The following is a 13418-nucleotide window of genomic DNA, read 5'->3' as shown; positions in this document are numbered from 1 at the left end:
TGAAAAAGAATGAAGATGAAAAGCTTTAGAAAACTGACATATTTGAAAAGGTTTAACATTCAGAGCAAGAGTTTATACTGTGTTCAGTCTGTTGCTTCTTGATAATTCTCTTGAACTTCTTTATCAAAATAAATTAAAAAGCCACGTAAAGTCACGACCTACTGTGGACAGGCATGCAGTCACAGAATTGGTCTGAACAGAAAAATCTGCTTAAAAAGTTGTTTGCCAGCTCTCTCATTGCACAGCTTAATAAATCCAGGATTGTAATCCTAACCAAGGGCTGCATTGATTCAGCTAAATGCAGCCATTAAGCCATTAGGTTTATTAAACTTCCACTTCAACCGCCCTTCTTTTCAGCTCCAAGCCACCCACACTATAATGAGGCAAAGAGCTCAATACACCTTCCCCCTCCCCTTCTGCTACTGGGGAAGCTTCTGGAACTTTCCCAAGTCCTGAGCCCCCCATACATACGTGTCATAGACATTCAGAAGCCAGTTGAGGCACATGTCCACGCAAAGGGGAACGTTGACCAGGTTATTGTGCTCTTGCTCCAGTCGGTCATAAATGGTGGTCAGGCAGTTAATGATCTGCAGAATATCCATTGGCTGGTCGTTCTGTTTGAGGTTGTGCTGGTCCAAGGCATCACATGCAGCAGACAGACTCAGGAGATCCACTGTTGGAATAAAAAAATATACAACCATAAAGATGGAAGAGAAACAGTGGTTGTATTATCCACATCCAAAAAGTAAATAGAGCACTCTACTTGGCTTATGTGGCTGGCCAGATGATTTAAAATGTCCTCTTTAAAGTCACATGCAAGACTGGTTTCAGGACTCCTATAGATGCACTGTTATTCAGCTGTGGCCTTAGAGACCAGTGTGTATCTATTTCATTTTTTGCTGTAAAGTACTTATTATGCTCTTGGGTCCTATGGAAATGTTACACATAAATTACTGTGCAAGTAAAAATTATGTATTTCATGCTTTATGTGCCTACAGATAGACAGGCTAATATTTCATTACTGTATTCACCAAATGTGCTCTCACCATAGCACAGGTCATCAGCTTCCCTAGGATGTGTTGCCCATTTCTTAGAGAAGTCAGCAATCTTAACCAAACCAAACTCCACAAGGAATATGCAAACAAATGAGAGCTGAACTGTGATTAACCTCTCTGTTACTTTTCCTCTAGTGAGGACAGTGAAAAAAAGGTTCTGGAAACTCTAAATGCCCTGTTTCAATATTCACTAATTAAATGTATCCATTTTTAATGGAAGAAGACCATTTATATTTACAAATACCTCTACAGCATTACAGAGTAAGACATTTTCAAACTTATTAGTCAACATACAACAGACTTTTTTGTTACAGACATTTAAAACTTGATTTTTGTAACAATTTAAGTCAGTTGCATTTTGAAATGCTGATGTCCAGGGCAAAACTGAACTTCCCTTTCTCAGCTCTTAACCTCTGCAACCTAACATCACCAAGCAGCATCACACTTAGGGGACACAAAATTATGGGATGTTTGTTTGCAAAGTAAGGCAGGAATAAGAAAAAGGAAATCAGAAAGATGAGATGCTTGATGACGATCTTCTGGCTGCTACAGGAAAACACTTTGTAACTCCTTGCAATGAATTTCCAGGGTGTGAGGATGTTAAAGCCCAGATGCTGCTAATCCTGCTCATACCATGAGCAGTCACAAACTGCAGCACGATGCAATATAACCCAAGGGAATAGAACCTGATCCAAAATTAACTGCCCAAAATCATTCAGGAAATTCTTCACAAAACTGGAAAATGAACTGACTCAACTGCAAGACTAGTTTTTCTCTCACTGGAATAAAAACGTGCTTTCTTAAGTTCTGGTAAGCAGCATCTCTTCATAACATCAAAAAAAACCCACCCCTTTTTAATGAGCAGAGGCTAAATGAAAAACATCATACAGGAATTTTTTTAGAACTTGATCCTGTTTAAGGGCCCATTTGGCAAATTCACACTTGAGTATCCTGTTTTACCCAGGATGAAACTGCCCCTTTGATGTCCTAGTGGGAGATGAGAAATACTTTAGCTGCCCACAGGGCTGGTTCACAGTGCTGCTTGGACAGTACACTGGGATTTCGTAATTGCCAGAAGAATTTCAAGAGTATATGTTTCATTGGAAATCAATAGGGACTTACTTCTGCTACTAAATCCCTTAAGCACTTCTGAAAATTTTGTCCTCTGGGCCTAACATACCTAGTGCTAGAGTGAATAAAGAAACCTTGGAATGTTATCCTTATTATTACACCAAGAAATTTAACTTTGACTCCATGATTTTGTGCAGGGTTTTACTGGAGTTTTAGTTTTTTCACATTAGCATGTAGAAATTTATTAAAATAAAACTAATTTGGAATATTATGTTTAAACTACTAGCATACAAAAGACAACAATGCTAAGGTCAGTTTTATACCCTGCAAAAGCATCAGACCTGTTCCTGAGTGTCTCAGAAAGATGTTTTTCTTCTAAGAATTCATTAGTCAAATTGAAAATAGAGCACAGCCCTCACAACACCTATAACTCCGAGCTTCAGGCTGAACTCTCAGTTCCTTTGAGACTACGAATCAACGGTAATTAAATGAACCCCTCAGGCGTCTGAGTGGCAGCATAATTATATATGCAGCTACTGCTAAACATGGGTCATTCCACTTTGTACAAGCTTTTCCCGTTAATAAGCAGCGTATTCTGAAAAGCCTTTCAGCCAGCCCACTCTTCATCAACCTCCTGTCCTATCCCAAAGTTTGTAACACACAATCATCTCCTAACAAGCTAAAAAGCGCTTGCTGACACGTTCTGCTTTAGGGAATCTCTTTCTGTGGGAAAAAAGAAGGCTCTGGCCTTCATCACATTAAGATGCTCCTTCGTCTTTCCCACCAAGACTTAAGAAATGTGTGTGTGGGGTCCTGTCCTAGAACACAGAAATGCATATTTCTTTCCTAAAAGCAGATACAGAGGTCCTGTGAATGATCAGCTTGAACAAGACAAGCTCCACAGTCAGATATGTATTGAAGAGCTGAGTATTTGGCACCATGCAGTGATTTGAAAAGCTTTATTTGAAATAAACCACACCATTTTATGGTTTGCACTTCTTGTGGGCTCTCTGCCACTCTTACTTTTCTATTTAAAATTCCAAAACTGACTCCAAAATCTGTGTGAGCAGTAGCTTCTAGCTTACTTTCAAGTCTAAGTCATTTATATAAATATTTCTTTGGCCTCTAAGACAATGGAGAAAAGGTTAGGATGTTTTTAACTAGACGCTGCCAGATTGCAGGAAAAGTAAAAAAGACAACATGGAATAAGTAACCAGCTGAAGGACAGAAGTGACAATTAACAGGCAGGAGAAAGTACACTCTAGAGGTCACAAACTGAACTTAGGGAAAACTCAGCATATGGCTGGTAATAAAAAGTATAGACGGTCCTCCTAGAATGCAAGATCATCTCACTGTAACCTGCTGCTGTTGGCTGGCACATTAAAAAATTATTTAATCTAGTCTGCATACAATTAAAGGAAAAAAGACCCCTAGCAAAAGTTCTTGAATATTTTATTTTGCTGCATTTCCAAGAAAAGTTTATGAATGTATCTCATTTTATAAATATCACAATGTCCTGATGTGGTTTGCACTTGAAGATCAGACCTTTTAAAAGTAGCAAAACAAGGAAGTCATCATGCTTTGATGTGATTATCAAAGGAATTAGTATGTTTAAAAAAAACTGGTGCAATAGTTACACCTGGCATGCTCATAGCAATTTTGAAGGCTGAAATGATAAAGCCACACACTAGATAATACAACACATAAGCATTTATTTGTTAAGGACTGCTATTTTCCATATTCTTTTTTACGTTTAATATCCTAGTGTCTTAATATTCATTGGGCTAACTTATGAACTGAAAGAACTAAGGTTTAAGTACAGCTCCCTTTTTAAAAGCATTTCTATTCTTGCCACTGAGAAGTAGGCTGTACCTTTACTTCTGCAGGCCTTCTATCAAACACATATTTTTAGAGTACTCCTCAGTAGACAAAATTGCTATTTTCTATGAAGTTTGCAGAAAAGAAGATACATAGATATATACAGGCATATATGGATATATTTTTTTTTTCTAAAAACTCCCACAATTTTAAAACAGAAATGAAAAGCAAGAGCTGAAAGCAGTACCTACTGCAAGTGGGATTTGGCTTTGCGTAGGAGCCCTGAAACCCAGCACTGTGCTCTAATTCTACTACTGCCAAAATGCAGAAAAATGATTTTGTAATGAGTTGAGGTTTTAAAAAAAACCTAATTGAACTGAGTTCACAAGCGACACTGAAATGATAGAATACACAAATACAATGATGGTGTCTCCAGGCAAAAATATTTGTGAGAACAAAGCCTGCTAACCAAATTCCTTAAATACTTCTCCTTAGATACAAGTATGAAGAATGTGCTAGAGTAATCAGAGTAAGCGCCACTGCATGTCTCTGAGAGCATTAATTCTCTGAAAATTTACCTAAATGTAACCTCAAGAGATGAACTGACTTCAGCTTGCTCAGCTGGACAGAGGAGGGAAAACACACCAAAAGGCTCACAGGTCGAAATAAGGACAGGGAGAGATCACTCACAAGTTACTGTCACAGGTAAAACAAACCTGACTTGAGAGAATCAACTGAATTCATTACCAATCAAATCAGAGGAGGATAATGAGCAATAAATCTTAAATCTTAAAACACATCCCTCAACTCCTCCCTTCTTCCCAGGGTCAAGTTTACTCCCAAATTCTCTACCTCCCCCGCTGCAGCAGCAGCAGAGGAATGGGGGCTGCAGTCAATTCATCACGTTGTTTCTGCTGCTGCTTTCTCCTCAGTGGGAGGATTCCTCACACTCTTCCCCTGCTCCGTGTGCAGTCTCCCACGGGAGACAGTCCTCTACAAACTGCTCCAACGCAAGTTCTTCCCACTGGCTGCAGTTCTTCACAAACTGCTCCAGAGAGGATCCCTCCCACAGGATGCAGTCCTTTGGGAACAGACAGTGCTGCCAGCAAACCTGCTCCAGCGTGGGCTCCTCTCCAAGAGTTCACAATTCCTGCCATGAGCCTGCTCCAGTGTGGGTTTCACATGGGTCACGGCCTCCTTCAGGCACCCACCTGCTCTGGCACAGGGTATTCCACAGGCTGCAGGTGGATATTTGCTCCACTGTGGAGCTCTATGGCAGCAGGGGCACAGTTGCTTCACCATGGTCATCTCCATATGCTGCAGAGGAATCTCAGCTCTGGTGCCTGGAGCACCTCCTCCCCCTCCTTCTGCACTGACCTTGGTGTCTGCAGCGTTGTTTCTCCCTTGGCCAGCAGCGTGTCTGTCTTGGAACTGGCTGGCATTAGTTCTGTCAGACATGGGGTAAATTTCTAGGAGCTTCTTAGAGAAACCACCCCTGGAGACACCTGCTACCAAAACCTGGCCACACAAATCCAATGCAAAAGTCCAAGATGAGTCCAGAATTATTTAATGGTAGGAATCAGTTATTGAAGAACACCTGAAGGACCACAGAGTCCCAGCCAGCACAGGTTTGTGAGGCGAAAATCCTGCTTAACAAATTTCGTTTCCTTTTCACAGAATCACAGAATGCGTGGGTTGGAAGAGATCTTCAAGATCATTGAGTCCAACCCATGCCCTAACACCTCAAGTAAACCATGGCAGGAAGGACTGGAAGGGATGCTGAGCAAATTTGCAGGTGATACAAAACTGGAGGAGCTGTTGACTCCCTGGAAGGCAGGCGGGCCCTGCAGAGAGACCTCAACAAAGGAGAGGCCAGGGCAGTCACCAACCATGGGAAACTCAACAAGGGAAAGTGCTGGATCCTGCACCTGGGATGGGGCAACCCTGGATGTACAGACAGACTGAGGAATGAGAGGCTGGAAAGCAGAGCCAGGGAAAGGGACCTGGGGGTTCTGGTGGATGGAAAGTTGACTCTGAGCCAGCAGTGCCCTGGCAGCCAGAAGGGCCAAGGGTGTCCTGGGGGCATCAGGCCCAGCATGGCCAGCCAGGCAAGGGAGGGGATTGTCCCCTCTGCTCTGCTCTGGGGCAGCTTCACCTCCAGGGCAGGGGGCAGTTTGGGGTGCCACAATATAAAAGACATTAAACTGTTAAAGAACACCCAAAGGAGGGCAATGAGGATGGTGAAGGGTCTGGAGGGCAATGAGATAGTTAAGCCATGTGAGGAGGGGCTGAGGTCACTGGGTTCAGCCTGGAGGAGACTGAGGGCAGACCTCACTGCAGTTACAGCTTCCTCATCAGGGCAGGACAGAGGGCAGACCTCACTGCAGTTACAGCTTCCTCATCAGGGCAGGACAGAGGGCAGGCACTGATCTTTTCTCTCTCTGACCAGTGACAGGACCCGAGGGAATGGCCTGAAGTTGTGTCAAGGCAGGTTTAGTTTGGGTATTGGAAAAGGTTCTTCACCCAGAGGGTGGTTGGGCACTGGCACAGGCTCTCCAGGGAAGTGGTCGCAGCACCAGCCTGACAGAGTTCAAGCGCCTGGACAATGCTCTAAGGCACATGGTGTGACTCTTGGGGTGTCCTGCCCAGGGCCAGGAGATGGACTTCGATGATACTTGTGAGTTCCTTCCAACCCAGATTATTCTACGATTCTAATACAGATAAAATGGGATGCAAAGTTTAGCACTTTCAGTCATAAAAAACCGTTACAAGTTACACTTATGCAGTGCCAGCTAATTGATTCCAAAAATTCTGCTTCCTTCAGTGCTGCACTGATTATGAATATTTTTCACTGCGTATCACTCCAGTTTCTTTATACAATATTTCCACAGTGAGTGTGGCAGATGTGCTGTACCATGGAAAGATGTTTATATTTCTAATCGTCATAATTCCTTCTTTGTCACTGCATTCATTTTGAAATCTTTCATTATGTTACAAGACTTTTCACTTATTGTTTATTTTGTCCTTTTTTTCCTCTATTTTTTATACATTCAGAAATTAGGCCTGCTCACTTTAGCAGAATTCACCCATGCTTATAAGCCTAAAAGTAAACATGCTCAAAAATACCGAGGTTTGACACAGTTCCAGAAAGCATGTGAGCACAAATCCAACTTGAGATAAATCAACAGTTGAGACATTTGCAACTGTGTCAGAAATTTAACCCTGTAATTAAATGCCAAGTTGTGGATGTTAAAATATTTTAATAATCCTTCCAATAGGACCGCCTAATAAACTGCTTGCTTTGGCAACTGACTGGCCTATCAAGAAAACTGTGAGCAAATTATTTAGCTATCAGGTTACAATAAGCTGAAAAGGAAATGTAATTCCAGTGAGAAGTAGAATAACATACAGCATTTGGGAGAATTAAAATGTTCGAACATGCACATCACTAATGTACAGCTGATGAGAGACTTCTCAACACAACCAAAAGCTGGGGAAAAAATGAAGGTAAATGTTCATTGCGATGATCTCATTTAAAGGCAATAACCCCTCAGGGCTCAAGATTCAACTTAACAAACCATTTGAAACTCCAGCTCGGAAGCAATTATTTCACACGAGCTCTCACTGTTCCTAACACACCATAACTGTGTTCCTTTTGGCTGTAAAGCTGGGGCTGACACACGACATGGCACACTGAAAACACCTGGCTAAGGAGTGTAAAGATGAGAAATATGTACAGTATGTTCAGGTTTATTTCTGAATCGCTGCTCTGGTTTTATAATGATCATGCAAGCCAGTGGCAGCAGGAGGCTCGTCAGGTGAGAGGTCTCCATGTACCAGGCAGAGCTGGGGATATGCGTGGGAGTGTTTTTCTGCTTCTGCAATCTGTGAATAAACTTGTGTGCTGGTCAGGGAGCCTTCCTGGCAGCGGGTGAGGCACAGGCAGGTACTTACGGCAGAGGGCTTTCTGCAGCCTGCGGAGTTTCATGGCAGTCCTGTACGCCGAGAACCTGACGTTGTTCAGGTCAGCTGTAGGGAGGCAATAACAGAATAAAAGATCAGCTTTGCACACTAGGAATAACCAGACTCACATAGACATTGTTATGTTGAACTACAAGACTTTCAACTGTTGGTTGAAAGAGAAGAGTAGGAAAATAAATTTGTTAGAAATTTCACTGAGGTAAAAGCCCTCAAGTCTTGACAATCAACCATCCAAAAAAACCTCACTAAGTCCTAAAGCGTTACTTCCTTTTGTTCAAAGGCACTGAACTAAAGAGCACTTGAAAGGACAACATCAGTGACTGCAGCAGTGTGTCTGAAAATACCGCAGAGCTTTTCACACTGAAGGCACTGTGAGGGAGATAAGACCCTGAAACTCTTCCTCACTCACCTTATGCACCAGCCAGGCTGTGTGCAGGCAGCTCCAATAGAAAACCTCCGCCCAGGAAAAAACAGGTGACTCTCAGCTAACTCCTTAAACAAAAAGCTTATTAAAAACATGCAATTAAACTTCTGTGCTTTCCATCTCAGCAGGCCCCAGCCATGCCCAGAGATGCAGAGCCTTTGTGGAGAGAAGCCAGCTCACCCAGCCAGGTGAGTTTCCAGGTCCCCACCTGCAAAATGGCAGACAGCCAGTGGCTCTGGCAGTGTGACAGGGAATGGCACCCAGTTGGGAAGACATTGTCTGGCTCAACTTTCGCTAGAGCTGTCCTAATTCATTTAACAAAATAAGGACATCAGCACAAGTCCCCAGTGAATAGTTTAACCATGGCTTGCAAAACCTCCAGGACACTGTGGGGACAAAGTTGCACTAGATCAGAGCACAGAAGCTGGTTCCCAAGGGGCACTGCCACCAGCTGCACTGGGACATGAGGAGTGGTAGGGGACACACTTGTATGCTACAGGGCAATCACCCACCACTGAAAAAACAGATGCTTGCTCTTGGCCCTGTCACCCACCCAACTAATTCCTGGGCACAGACACTCCTGTGCAGCCTAAGGATCATTCCCAAGAGATTGCTTGGCATATTGCAACTTAAGGGTTTTCCATAACAGAAACACTGCTTGTGCCAGCCAGTTTCAGCACCTGACAACACTGCTGAATGCATTTAATTTACTGACGAAACCCATAGAGTCTAAGGAATTACTGATGGGAAAGTGTTTGGAAAATGTAAACTACAATGTAAATATAAAAAGAACATTAGGGGAAAAAAATTTAGCAGCTCAAAATAAAGGTCCCTTTAGGTCAATAAGCTTCCCCTAGGCCTGACAGACTCCCAGAGAAAGAATATGATGATGAACAGGGAAAGACAAAACATTTCCTTGCTGGCATATGAGCTAAGGTGCTATAAAGCTGTTTGAAATGTGGCAGCTTGGGTACAACTATCCCAACATCATTTATAATGCTGTACAGGTATAGGTAGCAGTGGGAATATAGTCTCAATTACATTAATTTTAATTAAGCTGTTCTGAATGAATAATACGAGGCATGATAATTCAGTAGCTTTGTATACCTTAATAAAAGCTGTGGAACGTTTCTGAAACATGTCTTAGAGGAGAAAAGAAGTTTCAGCTTTGTATATAATTTATTTTTCTTTGCACAGTTGCATACAACTTTTTAATGGGCACTTCTGTGTATTGCTCCTGCCAGCTCTGTCTCTCACCGTCATCCTGACAGGTCCTTTATGTGGTGTAGAATACAGTGAGAAGTTTAAATGAAGTGACTTAATTTGTCTTAAATGGAAATTAATAAAGCAGTCTCTCACAAATACACCATGAATTCAATTACATTTTGTACCCTTGTTGCAAACCTGTATTTGTATTCTGTAAGAGAGTATTATGGCTAGCATTTGACAAAATGAAGGAGCCTTTCTTAAATTCTCCCTGAGTGTTATGAAAAAAGCTTATCTATTTATTATTTACATTTTCAGAAATGTGAGTAAATATATATGCATATTTCAGGCTTTGATCAAGGCAGAAAGTACAATCCATGAAGACATTTAATCCTGGAAGTGCTACAGTTTACATCTATTTTCCTGTATATGTAATACACACTGAATTTATCATCAACCTTAACGACACTGCTGCCAAGAAGCATCTGCTCTAAATGATGAAACAGCAATGCCAGGTGCTCATTTTGGAGCCTTCATCTCAGGTTTTGGAAAAGCAGCAGCACCACTGCTCATCTGGCTCTGCAAGCCAAAGCTGAGCTGTCACACTCCTCCACTGCCACCTTCGCTGCTGTCACCAGGATTAGCCCGCACCCAGTTACTGTCCCCGTGCCAACTGCTCACCTCTGGCCTCCTTATGCCACCACCTCCATGCTCCTAATGGACAGCTGTCTTACCAGATGGTGACAGTCACTTAAGGTCACCGGATCTTAATGATTTTGCTTTTCCCCTCCCTATGCCTATGAAACTGTCAGTGGTGTCCTTCCTCCCCCAGGGCTACTGCTGGAACAAATTTGTTGCTCCATGAAAGGACCCCAGGCCCTTCCTAACCGGGTTCAAAACATTTTGCTTGCTGGATGAGACCCCATTTAAATGAACCACAGAACCCAAGACTGTCAGGGAATGAGTCTTGGCCCTGAGCTGGGGAGTGCTGGACATAAAGCCAGCGAGTGGGGGGACCTTGAGTGAGGAGCACAAATGCACTGCCTGGTCACACCCCAGCTGCTCCTGCTGGGAAGAGGCAGAGGAGAGGGGAAACGGGGCTCAAGCAGCAACAACCTTCCAAAAGCCTGTGGAAACATTAGTGGTTCCTACCGCTCTGTGTTGTGAAATTGTTTTTGCTTTTTTTGTTCCTGGATCCTAATGGAAAAAAGAAAAGTTTCTTTCTCCACCCCCACACAGCCTGCTGAAAGAGTTAGGACCCACTAAGCCCTGTTTCCAAAGCTTTTATCATTTTGGAGCAAGCTGAGGAGCTCAGTGCACCACATAAGTTTTCCTTCAGCCCTTTCCTCCCACTCCTAGTAAGTATGTACCACCTCATCCCCTGAACGGGGCAGTCAGAGGGTTGAACAGCCCTTGGTGTACTGTGAAACTTTTGCAAATTGTTATCAGTACTCCCTCTTCTTGCTCAGAAGACAACTTTCAAGCTCTGAACAAAAAAAAAATGTAAATGCCCAAGAGCATAATCTGTTTATGGTCTGAAACAATGATGCAGTGGAAGAGGTCACCTGGCCCCTGGAAAGGAAAGAAGAAGAAAGGATCACGAGGGAGTATTTGGTGACATATTTACATCTCAGAGCAAAGAGAAATCATGACTTTCCCATCACTCAGCCATGAATGACCTCTCTGTTCAAGTGAATATATATATCTTTCTCTATCTAATAACATGATGACAGTGAACAAGAACTAGTGCTTTTATTACAAATGCAGCTTTAATGAAGGGTACTTCAGACTGCTGATAGGAATAACTCAAATCAGAAATACTGTGGAAAGATGATAATTAAATTCTAAAATTTTCTGCATAATTCTACATGTTGAGAGAAATCTCAAAACATAAGGGCTATGCTCTATTTCTAAAGCATTCTAGAAACACCTGCAATTACATGCAGATCCTTTCATTAGTGGATAATCAATCAAGCAAAAAAACCCACTCATTTGAGAAGTGGTCAGTGATTCAAACCACCTGCTGGAATGTCTCACTGACTACTGACACAGAATCAAATAAAATCTTGTAGTTTGGGGGTTTTTTTAAATCCTCCCTTGGTAAATTCTGGATTTTACATTGTGATATGAGGAGTATATTAAGGATTCACATCTATAACCCAGACAACAGGTTTTAAATGAAATGTTATAACTGAACTATTTTTCACAGTGTTCTTAAACAGTCTGAACCCCCCTACAGCTGCTGCATCTCCTGAGAGTGCTGAGTGACTGGGAGATTCCATTTGATATCATCCTATCCTGTATGACAGAGCCATTTCACTGTGTTTAAAAGCACTGGGAATGGGCCAGGCTACCTCCCACCAAAGGTTCTTCATACGATTTATCTCTCTCCTAATGTAATGTGAAGGCATCTCATAAAGTCCTTTCTACCTGGAAACTACCTTTCCTCCTTAGTTAAAAAGGGGGTTTCTTGTCTATATTATTGTGAATATTATTGTAATTGCTTTTTTAGTTAATGAGGGCAAAACACATCCTTCACTTGGTCCTACAGACAGCAATTATCTCACTGTCTGGACATCATATAACTGAAATGAGCAGCTTATATGCTTCGGCTGGTATAAGTAAAATTTAGCAAATTAATAACTTCATTCTTTTAAAGAAAATAGATGTCCATCAGGTAAACTCCTCATCTTCATTTGATAAGATTTACAGTATTCTGAGGGTTTTTTTACTCTCAGATGCAAGGTCAGAAAATGTGAACCTAGAGTGATATATCTCAAAACCTGAAAGCCTTATTCAGCCACAGCTTGTGACATGCTCATAGACTGTTCATAAATACATTGCCTGGGGATAACCTATTTTGGGAATTACAATGCCTTCCTAACAGATGTTAACAACTCTTTGCTGGACAGTCCTGAATAGACAGTAATTCCTCTACAGCCACTAAACTTTCCATTTTTCATCAGATATTCTTGCCTTTTCAAGAAGTTTCAGCTCACACTGTTTCAATACAGCTGAGGTTCCCTGTCTGGCTGGTAAGAATGCTGGGTTTCCTCCTGCTGCCCAAAACCTGTAAATTAATCTTTTAATGGTGCTTTACAGTGACATATATTGCCTCTTCTGGAATTGTAATTTTAAAATGCAAATGACACAAATGCACAAAGGAAAAGAAATTAATCAAGTAACACTGCTTAGTATCAGCTGAGTCTCAGACATTGACTTTTATTATAACAATAATTAATGCTATCATCTACACTGCTTTGATAATAAATAACAGTAAACTGTTATTCTATGTACAGCTTAACCACTCTCCATGAAATGACCCAGCACGTCGTACTAGGCCTGTCCAACTGAGTGAAAAAGCCAACAGTGCCTCTGCAAATTAACAAGTGCGAGGTACCCAGGGCACCACAATACTACTGGTTGCATCTAGATCCAGTGGCTGAACATCCCAGCATGTGCCAGCATCCCCTCTAATCAGACCAACTGACATGACTTTTGGGAGTTTTAGAACGGAGTGTCTTTTCTTCAGCCTGCAAACATAAAAATGTAAGAAAGGATTTGATGTACACCTGGTACATCCCATTATGGGATGGGGATATGAGTGGAGTTTGCAGTCAGAAAGTTCCTTTTATGTACTCTGGTAAGAAACAGTCATAGTGGAAAATCCTAAAATAAATAAATTAGAAACACCTTCAGAAAATAGTAATGAAAGGTGTCCATTTGCAAACCAAGAGTGCAATTACCTTAAGCAAAATGTTCCCATACTGGTAATATTCTGCAACAGAACAGCCCTTCCCTCCCTCTAGAAGAGCCTCCTTCACGCTAATACACCTGTGCTTCCATTTTCAAGGGATGCCAGG

The 13418-nt window shown here is 41.9% G+C and overlaps 1 protein-coding gene across 11 annotated transcripts in view; it reads right to left on the bottom strand.

Moving 5' to 3' along the window:
- The window catches only part of DMD (dystrophin), a gene marked incomplete at its 5' end in the record, with an annotated part of 1168120 nt that overhangs the window by 59844 nt on the left and 1094858 nt on the right, over positions 1-13418 (bottom strand). For all 11 annotated transcript variants that reach the window (XM_083855614.1, XM_083855615.1, XM_083855618.1 and 8 more), the window contains 2 exons: positions 472-673; positions 7899-7973. In XM_083855614.1, coding sequence (XP_083711740.1) covers positions 472-673; positions 7899-7973 — 277 coding nt within the window. The remainder of the gene's footprint in view (positions 1-471; positions 674-7898; positions 7974-13418) is intronic.

The sequence above is a fragment of the Zosterops lateralis genome (assembly GCF_965231275.1).
Source record: "Zosterops lateralis genome assembly, chromosome: 2".
Lineage (NCBI taxonomy): Eukaryota > Metazoa > Chordata > Aves > Passeriformes > Zosteropidae > Zosterops > Zosterops lateralis.
The sequence above is the reverse complement of the archived record's forward strand: the minus strand, read 5'-3'. Positions and strand labels throughout refer to the sequence as shown.